We start from the raw sequence: 16,906 nt of genomic DNA on the forward strand, positions 1-16,906 counted from the left end.
CTTTCCTACGGACTCATCATTTTCCCACTGGAATCATCTCTGGCTGTTACTTATGTATGTCTGGATTTTTTTAAAACAGGAGACTGATGTGTACCTACTTTCAAATGAGGGAAGATACAAAATTAAGCCCTGAATCAGTTATTTTCTTCAAAATAAAAGGGGGAAATTAAGCCCACATCAAAAGAATAAATATACAGGTGATGCAGTTTAATTGAAAGAAGACCTAATCCAGGGGTCTTCAAACTTGGCCCTTTTATGACTTGTGGATTTCAATTCCCAGAATTCCTCAGCCAAACACACTGGCTGAGGAATTCTGGGAGTTGAAGTCCACAAGTCATAAAAGGGGCAAGTTTGAAGACTCCTGACCTAATCTCTTATGAGCTGCTATTGTTTTCTGGTTTTATACATTTATATTACAGTATGTATTAAAAACTACCAGACTTTCCTTTCCTCTCTTATCTTTCTCTTAACATTTTTTCACTGATTACAGGCTTAGTTATATAATTCAACATCTACCACCTGACCCACTTAGTCTTCCTTAGCTAGCTGTGTTTTCTATTGCCTCAAATCTGATCTGCTTGAGTTTGAAAATTCTTTATATGCTGAGCTGACTGGCAGAAACCACTCTCAAGAGAGAACAAGCAGCTTTCCATTAACATTTACACTATTCGGCTATTATCATCTTTCTAGGTTGCAAACTGCAGCAATATGCAGTTAGACACAAAACTTACTGCAAGTATTTTTTTCAATATAGTGGATCCATAAAGTCAGTCCTACATATTTTTTCTAGTAGAAACAAAAGACAAAATAGTGTCCCAAACCTCCCATCCCACCATCCATGTGCAGAAGGCAATCAGGTGTCTGCAGAATCTTAGTGTAACAATAATCAAAACACAACATCTACTGTCCACCCTAGAGGGAAGCTACAATAACTTTTGGTATGACAGGAAAGACAGTTGGAGCTTGCAGATCCTTATGTGAAAGGGAACCTGTGTGTGGATTGCCTATGCAGCTATTCCACTATTCTGGTATCCACTACCACTTTCTCATTATGCTTTATAACAACCAGTCCTGCAGTCCTAGCACAGCAGCATTGCAATTGGATGGACTTCAGATGGGATTTATAAATATAAATCATCATGGTGATTAATCTGTAACTGTGTATCTTTTTACCTGCATGAAATATTCTTCCAATAAGCAGTCCACCCATGGTTCTGCTATTTCCATTGGGCGAACTTCATTGGAGATATCACAGCACTTGATCAGTATCATCTTCAGCTGAAAACAGCAAAGCAGTTTATGTGAGATCTTTATTTTATCTGCCAATGTTTTTTCCACTTTGTTGTGGAAAGTCAGCAGTGAAATTAATACCAGGGCAAATAAAATTTGTTTGAACAATGGACTCTCTGTAATGATCAAAGCAAAACATACAGCCAAATTAGAAATCCTTCTATGTTCTGATCCTGATATCACAGGGGGTGGGCCCTTTGTTCTGGTTGCCTTCCCCTCCATTTAATTGAAAAGAGTGAAAGTATATTTTTACATGTCCACCAAGCAAGGCAGCCTGTCCTCAACTCACTGTAGACATTAAAGCAATAAAAACCAATATTCCACAAAATGGCGATTTGAAGTTCAGCATTTTGAACATGGACAATAAATGGGAACTCCATGGTCTATCAGAGATTCTACTACTATAACTCCCGGACCTTAAGCAGGCACAGCCAGTGCAGGGCTGTGGGAAGGTCTGTAGTTCAGAATCATCTGAAGATTCCTCACACTTAGGTAGGATTGCTCCGAAATAGCTATATTATTAATCCTGGCTTTCTGAATGAGACAAGATCAGCTTCATGGGAACTGTGGTTGCCAAGCTATTCCAGGGATGCTATAAATAAGTAATGGAAAAGCTCGTGTATTTTTCCATCTCCAAATGATAAGAATCCACAAAGCTGAGGTTTTTGGTTCCGGGAATGCCATCAGGCTGCCCAATCCTGAAAGCAAGATGGTCTCTTTTTATTGAACTTTAAGCCAAGTTGGAGAATCTTTTCCATCTGAATAAATGCTAAATGCAAATACAGAAAGAAAAGCATCTTACCTGAGTTACATGTTCCTCATTTGAATAGTCAAACTCATCTAAGATTTCTTTGAAAGAATCCAGAATTTCAGCATGCTGTGCCATGTCTGTTGCTAGGATTAATGTAATTATCCCCTATGGTTTTTTTTTTAAGAAAAAAGAAGAAACAATTTCTGCTTCTGGAAATAGAATTATTCTAGCTTTCCATGTATTATCACCCCTTATGAATGGAGGCAAATATACGTGTCCCCGGATAATGTTGCAGGATCCAATCTGGGTCAATCACTGGGACCAGAGTTTTAGTCTTCTGAGCTTTCGGACTCATGCTGGAGCCCAACTTCAGGGAACTTCTCTCTAGCAGAGCTCTGAGAGGGAGACGTTCCCTGAAGACGGGTTCCGGCATGAGTCTGTAAGCTCAGAAAACAAAACCCCTGACCCCGGTGATTGACCCAGATTGGATCCTGCATTATCGCCCCTTGTTCAATTTTCCCCCTTTTGGGACATGGCTTATTCTGAAGGAGGAAGCTATTTTGAGGAAAAACACAGGACAGAATTTTGCTGAAACTCTATACTAGGAGTTTTCAGTATAATTACCTATTTTTTTTTTGTAATGAGCTATGGAAGGCAAATTTGGATCAGGTCTATAATCATGATATTAAGTCCAAATATGTAGCAAATTCTATTAGCCATACAAGGGGAAACATGTACATGTATTTCCCCCCCTTTTTTTTTTGCATAGCAGGAGGGTTGATCTGGCTTTGGTGCTTCTGCATGAACTGAGACTTGCTCTAACAAAACATCAAGAATAGATGTAGAATAACATGTTCTTTACATTGTTTTGTGATTGAAAGCATAATATGATTTTTTTTAAAATGTATGTGTGTTATGTTATGTTACACTATGCTATGTTATACCCCCTTTTCTTTAGCATTCCCTTAGGGCTTTTCCCAAAAAACAAAACTTGCAATAAAACCAGTTAAATATATTAACACATTATAATATAAAAAGCTATAATGTTTTTCCAAATATACCTGCAATATCCTTCACTGAAATGGAACCATTTCCTAGTTGTGTTAAACTACAAATAAGAATCATTCCTACTATGATAACTAAGGATGATGTGTGTTGTATCTAATCTAATTGAAAGGCACCAGCTTGTCCACGAGGAACTTATTTCATTAGGTTTGACTGCTGATGATGCTTCCATTGAATTTCTCAGATGAGACATGCTGACTATCAAGGATTCCTAGGAGAATATTATTTTATTTCATTTTATTCCCGCCTGCTCTTAGTCACCGGGCTCTGCACCATCTTTTGATTATTATTTTTACAAGTAACTCAAGGCAACGAACATATTCAACACACTATTCTCCTCCTATTTTTCCCATAACAGCAACCCTAGGGGGTGGTTTGAATTGAGATAGAATGACTGGCCCAAATCACTCAGCTGGCTTTCATGCTAAGACAGGACTAGAACTCACGGTCTCCCACTTTCTAGATACCGTAACCACTAGACCAAACTGGCTTTCATGCTATGTTTTACCTTCTAGCTCTAGATTTTAAAAACTTTTTATCAAAGTCTCTCTTGGCATGCTCAAAGATCTAGTCCTCTTTCTGCTGTTTGATATGCTTCAGAGGGCACTTGAGACATTTCAGTAAAATAGGCTTAGATATTAAGCTCTCAAATTTTCAACCCATGGAGATAACACTTGGGGAATCTCTGACCATCCCTATACTGTGTTTCATGCCTGGTCAATAAAAGCTTTTAGAGCATTGTAGTTAAACATAATTTTGAGGGGTACAGTCTCCTTAATCCTGAGACAGACCAGCTGAATTCAGTTGCAATTCTCTGTGACAGAGAACGTATGTGGAGGTGACCCCATACCTTTGAACCCATACCTGTCTGATCCGTTTGAACTGTTCCTTATCAAGACTGGAGAAAATGTTGCATTCTGGCTGTGCAAGGATCTGGAAAGCCACCGCACAGTGATGATTCTCTAGTGGGGAGATATCATTGTAGCGCACAGCTAGCTCTGTCCGTGCATTGATCTGGTACCTGAAGTAAAGCAAAGGCATAAACAGAAATGTGCTAATTAGCTTATTTCTACAATGGAATCAAAAACAGGGAACTGAGGAAATAATAAATTCCAGGTGTAATGTAAAAAAACAGAATGTGAAAATAAGATATGAAAAAAACTCATCTCAAAACTTAGTACATCTAATATATGCTTTCATGGGTTTCCTGTCTTCTGCTCTCCATTCCAGACCACCACAGCATCCTTGGTCTTGGTGGCTGCTCTTAAGAAAGACCTTGGAGGTAATACTATGGATGCAGTGAAAGAAGGGAAAAAGGAAAGCCACATAGTCAAACTGGCTTTCTGTACACATCAAGTTTGGATTAGAATTACATTGTTAGAAACTGGATCTAACAAAGATGTAGACATGTGTGTTTAAAGTGCAGTTTTGCATACTCTACTGCTACAGCAATTACCACTGCAAAGAGGAAACTGTTCATTAAACTAAATCCTGCAGTGGTAAATCTGCAGCAAGTTTTATCTACCGGTATGCGTATCTGAGTGTCTGTGCATGCAGACATGTACTTTTATTCTTTTATGTTGGGAATTAGCTTTCCCTTAGATCTTGAACTGTAGCATTTATTTATATCTTTATTTATTCCAATACATATTTTTTTTATTTTAAGCTTTTAATTTTCTACCTTTGAGTTTCTGTTAGCTTTTAAAACAATATATACTGAGGAAAGGACCAATATGAAAAGAGAAAAAAGATCCAGTGGACAATCAATTATAATGGGCTTTAGAGTTACATCTGTTTCAGATCTCTCTTGAAGTAGGAATTATTTATTTATTTTAAAAAAAACCACAAACTTTTTAAAGAGATACACGACATAATCATAAGTCAGTAAATCATATACAGTGCCAACATGTGTCCTAGGAATCAATGTTTCTCAGAAAGATTCATGGAGTCATATACGGAAATAGAAATTGAATGGTTCTCGCCATTCATTAATGTTCACCTTCTGATACAATTCCCCTTTAAGCTCAGATTGCTGCCTCTTATCCAAATGCCACCTCTTCACTTTTCCCAATTTAATTCTGCTGCTGTTCTTCTTGGGAGGCAAAATGTTTTCAGTACACTTTCAATATCCTCATCCATTAAATATATAGCTAATTTGGAAGCTATAATGGGATGTGTTCTGTTTCGTTTTTGCAATGCTCCTTCATTTATTTTTTTTACAATTCAATCATCCATTTCAATGCTATTTATTTACAAAACTGCAATTATGTTAACATTTTTGTTACTAATCTTTATAATTCTGTAAAGATGCGTGCCTGAAGATACAGTCATTGTACTCTGTTTGTTCCAATGCTTTACTAACGCAAACCAATTATAAGATGTTACTTCCTTCCTCAAGATTGTTTCCTAAAATACATTTCTTACCCGCACATATAGAGTGAAACATACTTCAATAAATACTTTACCACACAGCTTTAAAAAACATGTTTGAAGCCAAGGGTCAAAGAAGATCCCATTTATTTTTTTCCAGATCTAATAAAGATGTACACATATTAAAAAAAACAACCCTCATTTGGCCAAGTGATCTTATTTGTGGTTTGATTAACTTCCTCTTTTAGAAGATGTATTAGTGGCTACTCTAATTTGCTTAAACCTTACACTCTAGCAGATTATTATATCCTGCTAATGTAAATAGCCTGAAATTAATATCCTGTGTATATTTACCAGGCAGCAGAATAAAGTGTCTTAGGCACCGTGTACTACAGGAAGACAGTGAAGGAGCACAGTTTAGTTTATTATCACTATATTTTTTGCAAAGCAGGGGGAAAGGCTTTTTTTATTTTTCTTTCCCCCCCCCAGTGCCAAAATAATACCTACAGCCTTTAGCATTATATATTTCAATTTAGGCAGTGCATTTTCTATTCCACTAATGTCTTGGGCCAGCATCCTCAGGAATTAGGTGGAAGATCTTACAGTGGAATTCCTGCAAAAGGATGTTGCGTAAGATTGCATAGCCAACTCGCCACGCCCAACTCACCACGGGACAACTTGCTGCGGGACAATTTAACAATTCAATTTAACGATTTAAAATAAATAAAAAAAATATTTTAAATGTCGTCATTCCCATTTCATTCTGTCCCTCCTTTTTCATCCTTTCTTTAATGATTCTATTCCACATTTCTTTGATATCAGTGTAACTCTTGTCCTGCAGTGAGTTGTCACACGGTAAGTTGGCTGTGGCGAGTTGGCTGTGGCGAGCTGGCTGTGGTGAGCTGGCCATGTGATGAATTGTCATAGACCCACGTTTAACATGAAGTTTCAATTGTGTTCTATTTCTCTAAGCAGTTGCTATATGCCAGTGGTTCTCAACCTTTTTAATGCCACGACCCCAACCAGTCGTAAATCGAGGACTAAACCGGTCGTAAGTCGAGGACTACCCAACCGGTCGTAAGTCGAGGACTTTCCCTGCCCAGGAGCGCCACGCATGCGTGGTTCTGCCCCCTGTGCTGGCCGAGGCGTAGCTGGCAAGCGGCAGAGACGGAGCAGGCCGACCACCAGCTGGCCCAGCCCAAGGGAGGTAAGGCACCCGCTGGAAAAGGGAAAAAAAATGGCGGACAAAAAAATGGCGGACAGCCTTGCTTGGCGACCCCCATGAAATGGTCGATCGACCCCAAATGGGGTCCCGACCCACAGGTTGAGAACCACTGCTATATGCCTTTAACTCTCTTCCAAAAGAATACATACGTGTTATTATATCCTGGGTGATCCAGATCATGACACACTGATGCTGTCATTAGCATTAAGATGTCCATTTGAGAAATCTTTGCCTAAAAGAGAAAAGGGAGAAAATACAGTCTTATAATTTCATACAGCTTTCACAACATCAGAAGGACATTTAAGTATCAGAAAAATTACATAAAACAAGGTTAAGTCAACACTTAATGGCTACATTTACTGTAGCAAGTTTAAGGAGCCTTTTTCTGGCAGGACAGTCTAGCAAATCATCCAAGTCTGGCAGTGATGTATAATTAACAACAGGACGGAGCGGAAATGTTGGATCTGCTTAACCGTGGATAAATTTTATTTAAATGCAAAGGTTGCTCAGCTTGCAATATGTTGTGCCAGGATTTATATTAGTCAAAAAAGATATTTATTTTAGTACTTCATATTTTATTGCAGTACCAAAGAGAAATAGTAATAGAGGAATATATTTTATTTTCTGCTACTTGCTTGAGAAAATAACTTGGGGTTACAAGAAATTCTTCTTCTTTGCAAATATACTATATCAATAATTATCTTGCCTTGCATTATTCTTGCCCTACCAGTCAAAAGACCTGTTCAGCCTTTCTTTCTTTTTAATTTTTTTTTTCAGGGTGGGGGGAGGATGGAGAGAAAAAGCAATGGGAAAACATGGAAGCATTGCAAAAAAGAACATATAGACCAATTTTTCAAATTCCATGAATGAAATACAGCAACTGTCTGACAAAAGTCTGATAATACAATTGTTCTTGTATTGGCCACTCAAGCCGCAAATTTATGCCCAGAAATATAATGGACATGATTAACTTCTGTATAAAAATTTGAGTTCTACGTATTTGGGGTAACATTCTTAATACAGGTAGTCCTCAATTTAAAACAGCTCATTTAATGACCATTCGAAGTTACAACAGCACTGAAAAAAGTGACTTATGACCATTTTTCACACGTATGACCATTGCGGCATCCTCATGGTCATGTGAACAAAATTTAGATGCTTGGCAAGTGATTCATATTTATGACAGTTGTAGTGTCCCGGGTCATGTGATCACCTTTTGCGACCTTCTGACAAGCGAAGTCAATGAGGAAGCCAGATTCACTTAACAATCGTGTTACTAATTTAACAACTGCAGTCGTTGACTTAAATGTGGCAAGAAAGGTCGTAAAACGGGACAAAATTCACTTAACAAATGTTTCATTTTAGCAATAGAAATGTTGGACTCAAGGGGCAAATCCTTAAGATAGTGTGCAATGGAGATGAATTAGAAAATCTATCCCTAGCTAGAATGACCAGGACTGAATCAGGCTGTATAAAGCAGCACCTCTCTCTTCCCACCTGCTTTGTAAGGCAAAATTCCCTTTTGGCTTGACAGTTTTGAGACACAATTGGAGTACATTGAATACTTGGTGTTAGTAAATTAGGAATTCTGGATGTTGTAGCCTAACACACCTGGAGGGCCCCTGTGTTGGAAATGGTGCAAGAGAATGGCACAAGTAGTAGTTCAAGCAGTTTGGGCCACCCTGAATTTGGATGAAAGATGCTTTGGTTTTCTCTTCTGTAAGTCAAAGAAACATTAAATGTATAGCATTTTCATTTTTTAAGGAGGGGAAGGTCATTAGGAAACTTGTATAAGGAGGCTTAACTCCTCTTAAATTTGAATTTCATGCTTGTTTTTTAAATTTAAAAAACAGGACAAAGGTTTCACCTAATTAGTTTATATTTCATAGGAGGCATCAGCATCTTGAGCTATTACTGATTTATGCATCAGAGTGGCTGTGGATCAGAAGTAAGGCCGGAGATCTGAAGGTGAATTGCTGGCACCTGCAGTCTCCAAATAGGCCTCCTGTTTGAACTCCTGCTGCCAACCAGTGTTAACAATATTGGGCTAGAGATGAACCAATGATCTGATGCAATGTAAGATAGTTTTTTTATGTCTCTTGGAGACTAAGAAACTGCCAAGATTATTAACCATCTTTTCACTAGACCTTTCAATTCTTCACTTAAATGTATAAAAAATTACAGTTATTCTCAGCAAAGTCCCAGGGATGGGGAAAGAGATGCATTAGGTCTTTCAATATTAAGTTAACAAAACACTGTTGTTATAGGGAAAAAAGCATTTAAAAAAAGCCAGGGATTTAATGATGTTTTCTGAAGTCCGTTTTCTTTTGATAGGAGAACTGAAGAGATAATAAAAGTGGCCAGTGAAAGACACACCTGGAGGTTGCAGAGTGAGATCATGCTGTACATCATCTGGGTAACACAGAAGCAATGTCGAAAATTATGGAATGGATTGTTTCTGTAATTGTCATGAATACATAGCTATAAAAAACAAAGAGGAAAAACTGATAAAGAAAACAAGAATGTGGCACTAAATCCCAATAAACAACCCTTTGGGGTCATTATTCTCTCCTTTTAGATTCTAGAATATTACAATATTATTGCTATTCTATCTTTGTACTTAAAAAAAAGATAAACACAAAATATATTTTGTTTGCATTATTACTACATACAGGCTTGTTTCCGCTCATTCTTTGGATCATATTCCATTTCTACTGAATAACAGTTGGCTAATCTCTGGTACAGAGAATTGCTTCACAAGGTCACAGAATTGGCCAGATAAAAATAGTGGAAATATTGGCATGTGTATCCCTATTTTGTAAAGTAAACGCAGTGATGTGCAAAGGGGAAAATATAAACCTCCCGATTCAGGGAGGGGCTGACATGCAGAGTTATCCTGAAAAAGGTCAATCACCAAGTACAGATGATGTGATTATAATAAACATTTTGAATCACCAAATTGTCCTGAATATACAGTGTATATATAATCCCATTCTACCACTCCGTTTTGGGTTAAGCAACATTATATAGTATAGAAAAGGAATAAGAAATAGAATACCAGAATACCATTAAGGGCTGAAAATAAAACAAGACAAAAGTTTACACTAATATCATTTACTACACCATACTTTCCTATATCTTCAAATAGTTTCTACCAGATCTGTATTTTTTTCATTCTGGTATTGTATTGTTATATTAAGTTGTATTTTACTTTTGTATTAATCCACATTCATCCATTTTAGTCCCATCTCTTCTTAAATACTTCTTAAATAACTCCTGCCACCTGTAGGTTAACCTCTATGTTTTTCCTGATATATCTAACTCTCACTATCATAAAAGAAAGGCAAAAAAGTGCACTCTTAAAAAAACCATTTTTGTTTTTTTCAATCAAACATTCACTCTGCGTAGCACCACCATAAACTATCCACGTATACCTATTATTTTTCTACCTGAAGTAGTTGAATTTGTACCTTGGCTGAATGCTTACCAAGCATGGGGGAATAGATAACGACATCTTAAAATGTGCAAATGCTGGAAAGAAAAATGCTGAAGAATTTTAGTTTTAAGCAGTATGGCCTATTCCACACTTTCAAAACTGCTGTATTATGCAGATTGGAACAGACCTATCCTTGGGGATTTATTTGTGGAGTTTTGAATATAGTTCTTATTTCAAAACATGTGTACAAAAATGTGTATAAAATGTAATGTAATGTAATGTAATGTAATGTAATGTAATGTAATGTAATGTAATGTAATGTAATGTAATATAATATAATATAATATAATATAATATAATATAATATAATATAATATAATATAATATAATATAATATAATATAATATAATAATTGCAATGATTCAGCTCATTTAAATGGTATTATGAGTGTATGCCATGATTAAATAATGGAAGTATCTAAAAATAAATTTGATACAAAATTGATTCAGGACATGGAACAGGCAAGACAACTCAAATAAAAGAACTAATGGGCTGCTACATATTATAATGAGAGGTAGAGAAGCTGGTGCCCTCCAGATATTATGGATTATGTTTTCAAAATCCCTTTAGCCATGTTTTCAAAATCCCATTAGCCATCATAGCTAGGGTTAATAATGGCTGAAGTTCAAAACAGTTGAAGGGCAGCAAGTAAACTATCACCCAACAATCTATTGGGTACATAATTTATGTTTTTTCATTTTAAAAAAGGGTCCCCAAAATACTCTTGAGTTCAGTATTGGATGAACCATAGCAGTTCTTACATTCTAAAGGCATTTTAGCACTGCACCCTTAAGCTGTTGCTATCTTGTGCTGGTCCCCTCTGACCTCTAAGCTGGCTTAAGAAAAGGAAAATAATAATCTAAAAATGTCTCACTTGAGTTTTAACCAGTGACCTTATGCATATCAAGCAAATGTGATATCCATTCTGCTCTTTGAACATCATTGCTAATAATACTGCAACGGAGTCTGAGAATTTCAGGGCAGTGATCATTGACCCAGGTGAGGGAGCGTTCCTACTTCTGCACATAGTGCAGGAAGCTACTTAGAAGAAAGTAAAGCTAACCAGACATCAACACTCAAGCCAGCAATAGGGAGAAAACATTAGTCTTAACATGGAGTAGAACAATACAGACAGAAGTCATATGTGGTGGACTGGGGGCAAACAGACAGTGACGTTGTTTGTTAGCTTCTGGCATGTACATGTAATGGACAACCTGGCAATGTTGGAATTTTATCGGTCTGAAAGTGAACTTTAAAGTATGCATGCTAAGAATAAGTTAAAAAAAGATGTATTAGAATGTTAATTTTAGAAATTTTTTAAAGAAAATCTTAGTGTTTTAAAATGGATGAAAAAAATATTTTTTTCCTTTAAGGTTAAAGAATCTGAAAGAATAGAGTTAATTTTGTTAATATAAATAGTGATAGTTTATAAAGATTATTAAGTGCAAATTGAAATACATATTTCAACAGTAAGCAGTAATGGTTAAAATGATTGTTCCATTCAAAGAGGAGAATATATTTATGTTTTTTATTTGGATATCACTTCTGGATTTTGTGCTTGTGAAGAAAAAAAAAATGAAACTTTGACTTTGGTTTTGCCAGTTAGATAGATTTGTTGTTATAGAAATGGCTAGTTATATACTAATGTGTAAAAGTAAAAAGTGGAGGCTGTAATATTGTTATCTTGTACTGTGCTAAAAAGAATCTGAAATCAACGCCTTTTTCTGTCTTCCCTTGTACCTCATACTATCTTTCCCCTTTCTTTTTTCTTCCCTTAATTGCCTATCTTTATTTTTGTTTGTATTTTAATCATTGATAAAACAATAATATATATATATAATTTGAAAAAAAGAATGAAGTATGCACTTTGGGCCTTTAATTTTTCAATGGTTATTTTGTATTCAGCTAACTTTTGTCTTAATTTCAAATACTAGAGTCTACATTGAGAATATATATATTTGCACACTTACAAACCTGTAAAGTTATAAATATTTTAAATTGTTTAAAATCCATTGGCAACTTACCAGCCACCGTTTCAGTGTGATAGGGTTGATGTTAAAGTCTTTCACCAATTCTAAATCAAGATACATATGTTCTAAACAACTCAGCATCTGGAGGAAAAGTTTAAAAAGTATATATTTTTATATTTTCTTTGTGTATTAAAAATAAGTTGCATATAGTCTATTAAATGCAGCTAGGAAATAACAAATTTCATTTTTTAATTCCCAAAACTCCTTGAACTTACAAGTCATGGGAGCCTGGTTGATAACTGAATGATATATTAATACAATGTAATACATTGTTCTAAATTTTATATAATGCTTTTTTATTTTTAACAAATAAGGAAGAAATCCCCAGAATTACAGAGGATGTTTACTTCTGTTCAAATCAGCAACATGATTCAGTATCCCTTTTCTATGGCAGGGGGCCAATTCTCAGGACTCTAAATTTCTAACTCATTCTCTGCCCATACTAAATAAAACAATCTAATATTTTTAAAAACAACAAAAGTCCTTTTCTTCAGCAATGAATCGATTCCAGTTTTGCAAACCCTTCAAATCAAGCTTTAGAATAGGGGAATCCAATCTTGGCAACTTTAAGATTTGTGAACTTCAACTCCCGAAATCCCCCAGCTAACATGGTTGGCTATGGAATTCTGGGGGTTGAAGTCCACAGTTCTTCAAGTTGCCAAGGTTAGACACTCCTGCTTTACAGTTTAATAAGAGAAAAATCCCAGAAGAAAAATAACACTTAGTTTTCATTTTTAGAGCAGGAAACTGAACCATCTGTTTAACAGCACACTCAAGGAAAAAGTTATTTAAGATGACAGTCATAGGATATAAATTTCTGTTTTTCAGTGGTGAGTGCTGAACATTCAGCATTTTAAACCTGAACATTTCTTTCCTCTAAGTATTAGTAATACGATTACTTTGGCATTTACAATATTCCACCATGTGAGCTGGGATTCAAATTCTTTCAGAATATCTCCTCCCATGTCAACTTGGCTGTGCATTGAGATCATAGATAAGGAGCGTTTCTTTGGGCAGCTTTTGGAAGAGAGGTGCAAGATAAAGGCATGAAGAATACTTTGTGGTGATGCCTTGGCTTCATATTTATTTATGCACCAGGCTAAACCATCATCTGCTTTTACCATAGTTTAGTAAAGAAGCCCGAAACAAGTAGAATAAGTCTTACAGGTGACTTGTTCAACCAGTCCCTTGATTTGTTTCCCCTCAATTTTCTGTTGACTTGTTTTGCTTCTCAATAAATTGATTAAAGGGTAGGTTGGAGTATAAACTGGACATAAACTAAGAAACCATAAATACATTATCTATCCATATTGTCATATCACTGTTTAACCCCGAATGCCAACAATTAACCCAACAAAAATGTGGTTTCAAATTAAGCTTTATTGCTCTAAAATAAATCATGGTGTTTTCACTGACCCTAATAACATTTGGATTAAATTAAAAATAAACCTTATGCTTTCCCATGACATGCAAACCCTACTTTTGAAATGCTTTTTCTAGGGAACTTCAATAGGTGTTTTTTTTAAAAAAAAGCTACGTTAGCATACAGTATTTCTTTTGGGGGTACATTTTAAATTTAACTTTAGCTAAATCAAAGAACGAAATACAAACCTGCTACATATTTCCTTAAAATTAAAATTATATCATTACAGCAGAGATAGGACACAATGAATTTTTCCACTAATATCCCTCATCCTCTATCGAAAATGCAAAACAGAACATTTCACATTTTGGAATGATGCAGTCCTTCAGCATGATTTTTTTTTTAACTTTTGGTACAAAATAATTTTTGCATAAATATATGTATTGGAGGAAATTGCTTAAATAAAGCACAACCTCTAACAATTAAAGAGAAAATTTAATCAAACAAGTGATATGTCAATAGCTGGTGCAACTCAAATTTAAACTGATTCCTATATCTCTAGTTTATTTGAATATTGAGATTTTAATCTGGTTAAAAAGCTTTGCTTTAATGCTTTTCAATTTCTAATGCAGTGATTTATTAATTATAAAACACTTTAAGGTGCTTTTTAATATAAAAGATGGGTAAAGGTGGTCTACATATTTTAGAATTGTTTTAAAATGATAATGCGAGAAGATGTTAAAGGAAAAAGCACATGCCTAAATGGTAGTAAGATTGAATGAGAAAGCAGTGCCTTCTTTAAGAATCTGAAGAATTGTCTCTCCAAAGGGGACAAAATCTTGTTCTCTGCTGTCCTCAAGGGAAGGCCTAGAACAGGAGTGTCAAACTGGCGGCCCACGGGCCAGATGCATCACATGCAGACCACGCCTACCCCAGCTCCGCAAAGGCAAAAAAGTCATGATGCATCACTATATATCATGTGATGCGATTGAGTTTGATACCCGTGGCCTAGACTGAATGGGTGTGATATAGGAAGACAAATTGCAGCTGAAATTGATGAGATATTTCTTAATGGTAAGAGTAGCTTGCAAATGCAGCTGTTACTCAGAGGACGGTAAGTTCTCCCTCAGTGAAGATCTTGAAGAGAAAATCAACAGCCATCTGTGGGAATGATCTAGTTCTACATTTCCTGTAGCAAGGACAGAGCTAAACTAAATGATCTACTGCTCTCTTCTACTCTTGTGAAATCCTGTAATTATAACTGCTTTGCTGAAATTTCTTTTGTTTTTCCGCTCTACCTCTATATATAGAATCAATCCTTTTAGACACTGAACTCTGTTTGTATATTTTCAGAGCAGTTCCTGGATGACACTAAGATAAAGGTCCCAGTCCTCAAGCAATCACTAACAAAGCCACAAAATAACCTTACAAGATGAGAGGTCAGGGATTTGTTTCCAAAGTGCTGCATTACCTCATTGGGTTCCCACAGCCAGACATCAAACGTTGGTTTCCTAAGAGCTCCTATTGTCTCCTGAGAAAGCATGTACTGTAGAGAAAAACAAGCCTTTATTATGAATATATGTTATCTTTAAATCAGTAAATCCGATGAGTCAGCTTTAATTTTTCTTTAAGCTAAATGCTTGTTCTCAAACATCAGGTATCTTCGCAAAACATCCATCCATCCATCCATCCATCCACCCACCCACCCACCCACCCACCCAACCACCCATCCATCCATCCATCCATCCATCCATCTACCCAAACACTAAGGGTATGGGTCTTTTCCCACTTGCAACTATCTATAACAGAAACATGTCCCGGCAGCCTATTTTTTTCTGCTGTGTTGAGATGTTATCTTTATCTGATCCCCAGTGAGACAGCATTAAACTACACATATGTCAAAGTAGTGTTTCCATCCAATTCTGATATTAACCAAATCCTGCTTCAAGGTGCATAAAGCTTGTTAAGCTCATCATTAATTACTCTAGAGGAGAGTTAGATGACTGCAGTGGCTTGAAACAGTGGCAGGAAAAGATCAGCAATGAGACACTATTTTTTCACGCTGGTAAAGATTTCTGCTGAACCAAGAATGGATGGGCTCAGCACTGGTGAAAGAGCCTTAGTCATACAGTGGAGAAAAAGCAAGTGTGGTAACATTAGCACTTATCAGAGCATCCAATTTCTAAAACTAACAATTAATGGGAATATTTAAAGGAATGTTGAAATAATTCATAAATCGCATCCTGAGACCCTCTACAGAGATTATAACAAGTAAGATTTTCAAGAAAAATGAATCAATATTGATTATACATTTGATATTCCAGAAGTATGTTGATGATAGCAAATTCATCAATCTTTTTGGGATGTGCAATCTTTTGCAGCCAATGACCATATTTTCAACTATTAAAAAAAACATAGTTTGGTTTTTTTTTTAAAAAAAACATAGTTGACTTCCAGTGGGACGGTGCGCCGATGGCGGCTCTTTTGGAGCGTCCGCTTGGGAAGGCGTCAGAGCCAGCATGAACAGCGGCCAACAGCTGTTCAGCGGCTTGGAACCTTGCGCCCCGGACGAAGGGGTTGAGGTGAGTATTCCTGGATAGGAGTAGAGTCCCAAAAGCTCTCCCCCTTATTTTGGGAGAGCGAAATTGGGTACTCCTCCGGAGTCCGGGAGATCTCCGTCTCCTAAGCGCCTTTGTTCCCTTTTTTGGGGGGAACAAAGCCAGTCGTGGCCTTCACTTCTGTGAATTACAGAGAATGGTGAGCAAAAAATAAGCAGACAGAACTGACCAGGGGAAACTGGACTTGAGAAACTTAAAACTTTAACTCAATTTATTAACATCTTCTTTAAAGTTAAGTGGAATTGAGGAAAAAAAATGGCTGCGGTTTGCCATTTCTCTATAGATGAGAGTGATTTTTCTTTTTAACTTTCACTTTCCTGCAGCGCTGAATGAAGAGGGAAATTGTTACCCCTTGACATATTTTTTTTGGTTTATGGAATTTGGTGACCATTTTTTTTTTTTAATGGAGAGAATTCTGGATTTGGATTTTGGATTCTTCCCCCCCGCTTTTTTTTTCTCCGAGGCTTGGATTAAGGAAGTTTGAAAAATGGCTTTGTTCAATGGAACTTCCGCTTTGTTTAAAGATTTTCAACAGTCAAATTTTGAACATAGAGGTCGGAATGGAGGAAAAAGTGGAGCCTGTAAAAGTGGAAATTGGACTGGAAATGATTCAAGAGGAAGATTTGGATTTTTCTTTATGGAAGGAGGGAGAAGTGGAAGAAATAGTTGCAAAAGCGGAAACTGGATCGGAAACAACT

At 36.3% G+C, this 16,906-nt stretch overlaps 1 protein-coding gene across 1 annotated transcript in view; it reads right to left on the reverse strand.

Annotated features, from left to right (window-relative positions):
* Nucleotides 1–16,906, reverse strand: part of PDE9A (phosphodiesterase 9A) — a 39,632-nt gene that overhangs the window by 8,443 nt on the left and 14,283 nt on the right. The window contains exons 5-11 of the mRNA XM_015826184.1: nt 15,062–15,136; nt 12,222–12,308; nt 9,078–9,182; nt 6,851–6,933; nt 3,971–4,127; nt 2,093–2,206; nt 1,174–1,278 (exon numbers count right to left, since the gene is read on the reverse strand). Coding sequence (XP_015681670.1) covers nt 1,174–1,278; nt 2,093–2,206; nt 3,971–4,127; nt 6,851–6,933; nt 9,078–9,182; nt 12,222–12,308; nt 15,062–15,136 — 726 coding nt within the window. The remainder of the gene's footprint in view (nt 1–1,173; nt 1,279–2,092; nt 2,207–3,970; nt 4,128–6,850; nt 6,934–9,077; nt 9,183–12,221; nt 12,309–15,061; nt 15,137–16,906) is intronic.

This window comes from Protobothrops mucrosquamatus, unplaced genomic scaffold (assembly GCF_001527695.2).
Source record: "Protobothrops mucrosquamatus isolate PMUCROS unplaced genomic scaffold, P.Mucros_1.0 scaffold2997, whole genome shotgun sequence".
Lineage (NCBI taxonomy): Eukaryota > Metazoa > Chordata > Lepidosauria > Squamata > Viperidae > Protobothrops > Protobothrops mucrosquamatus.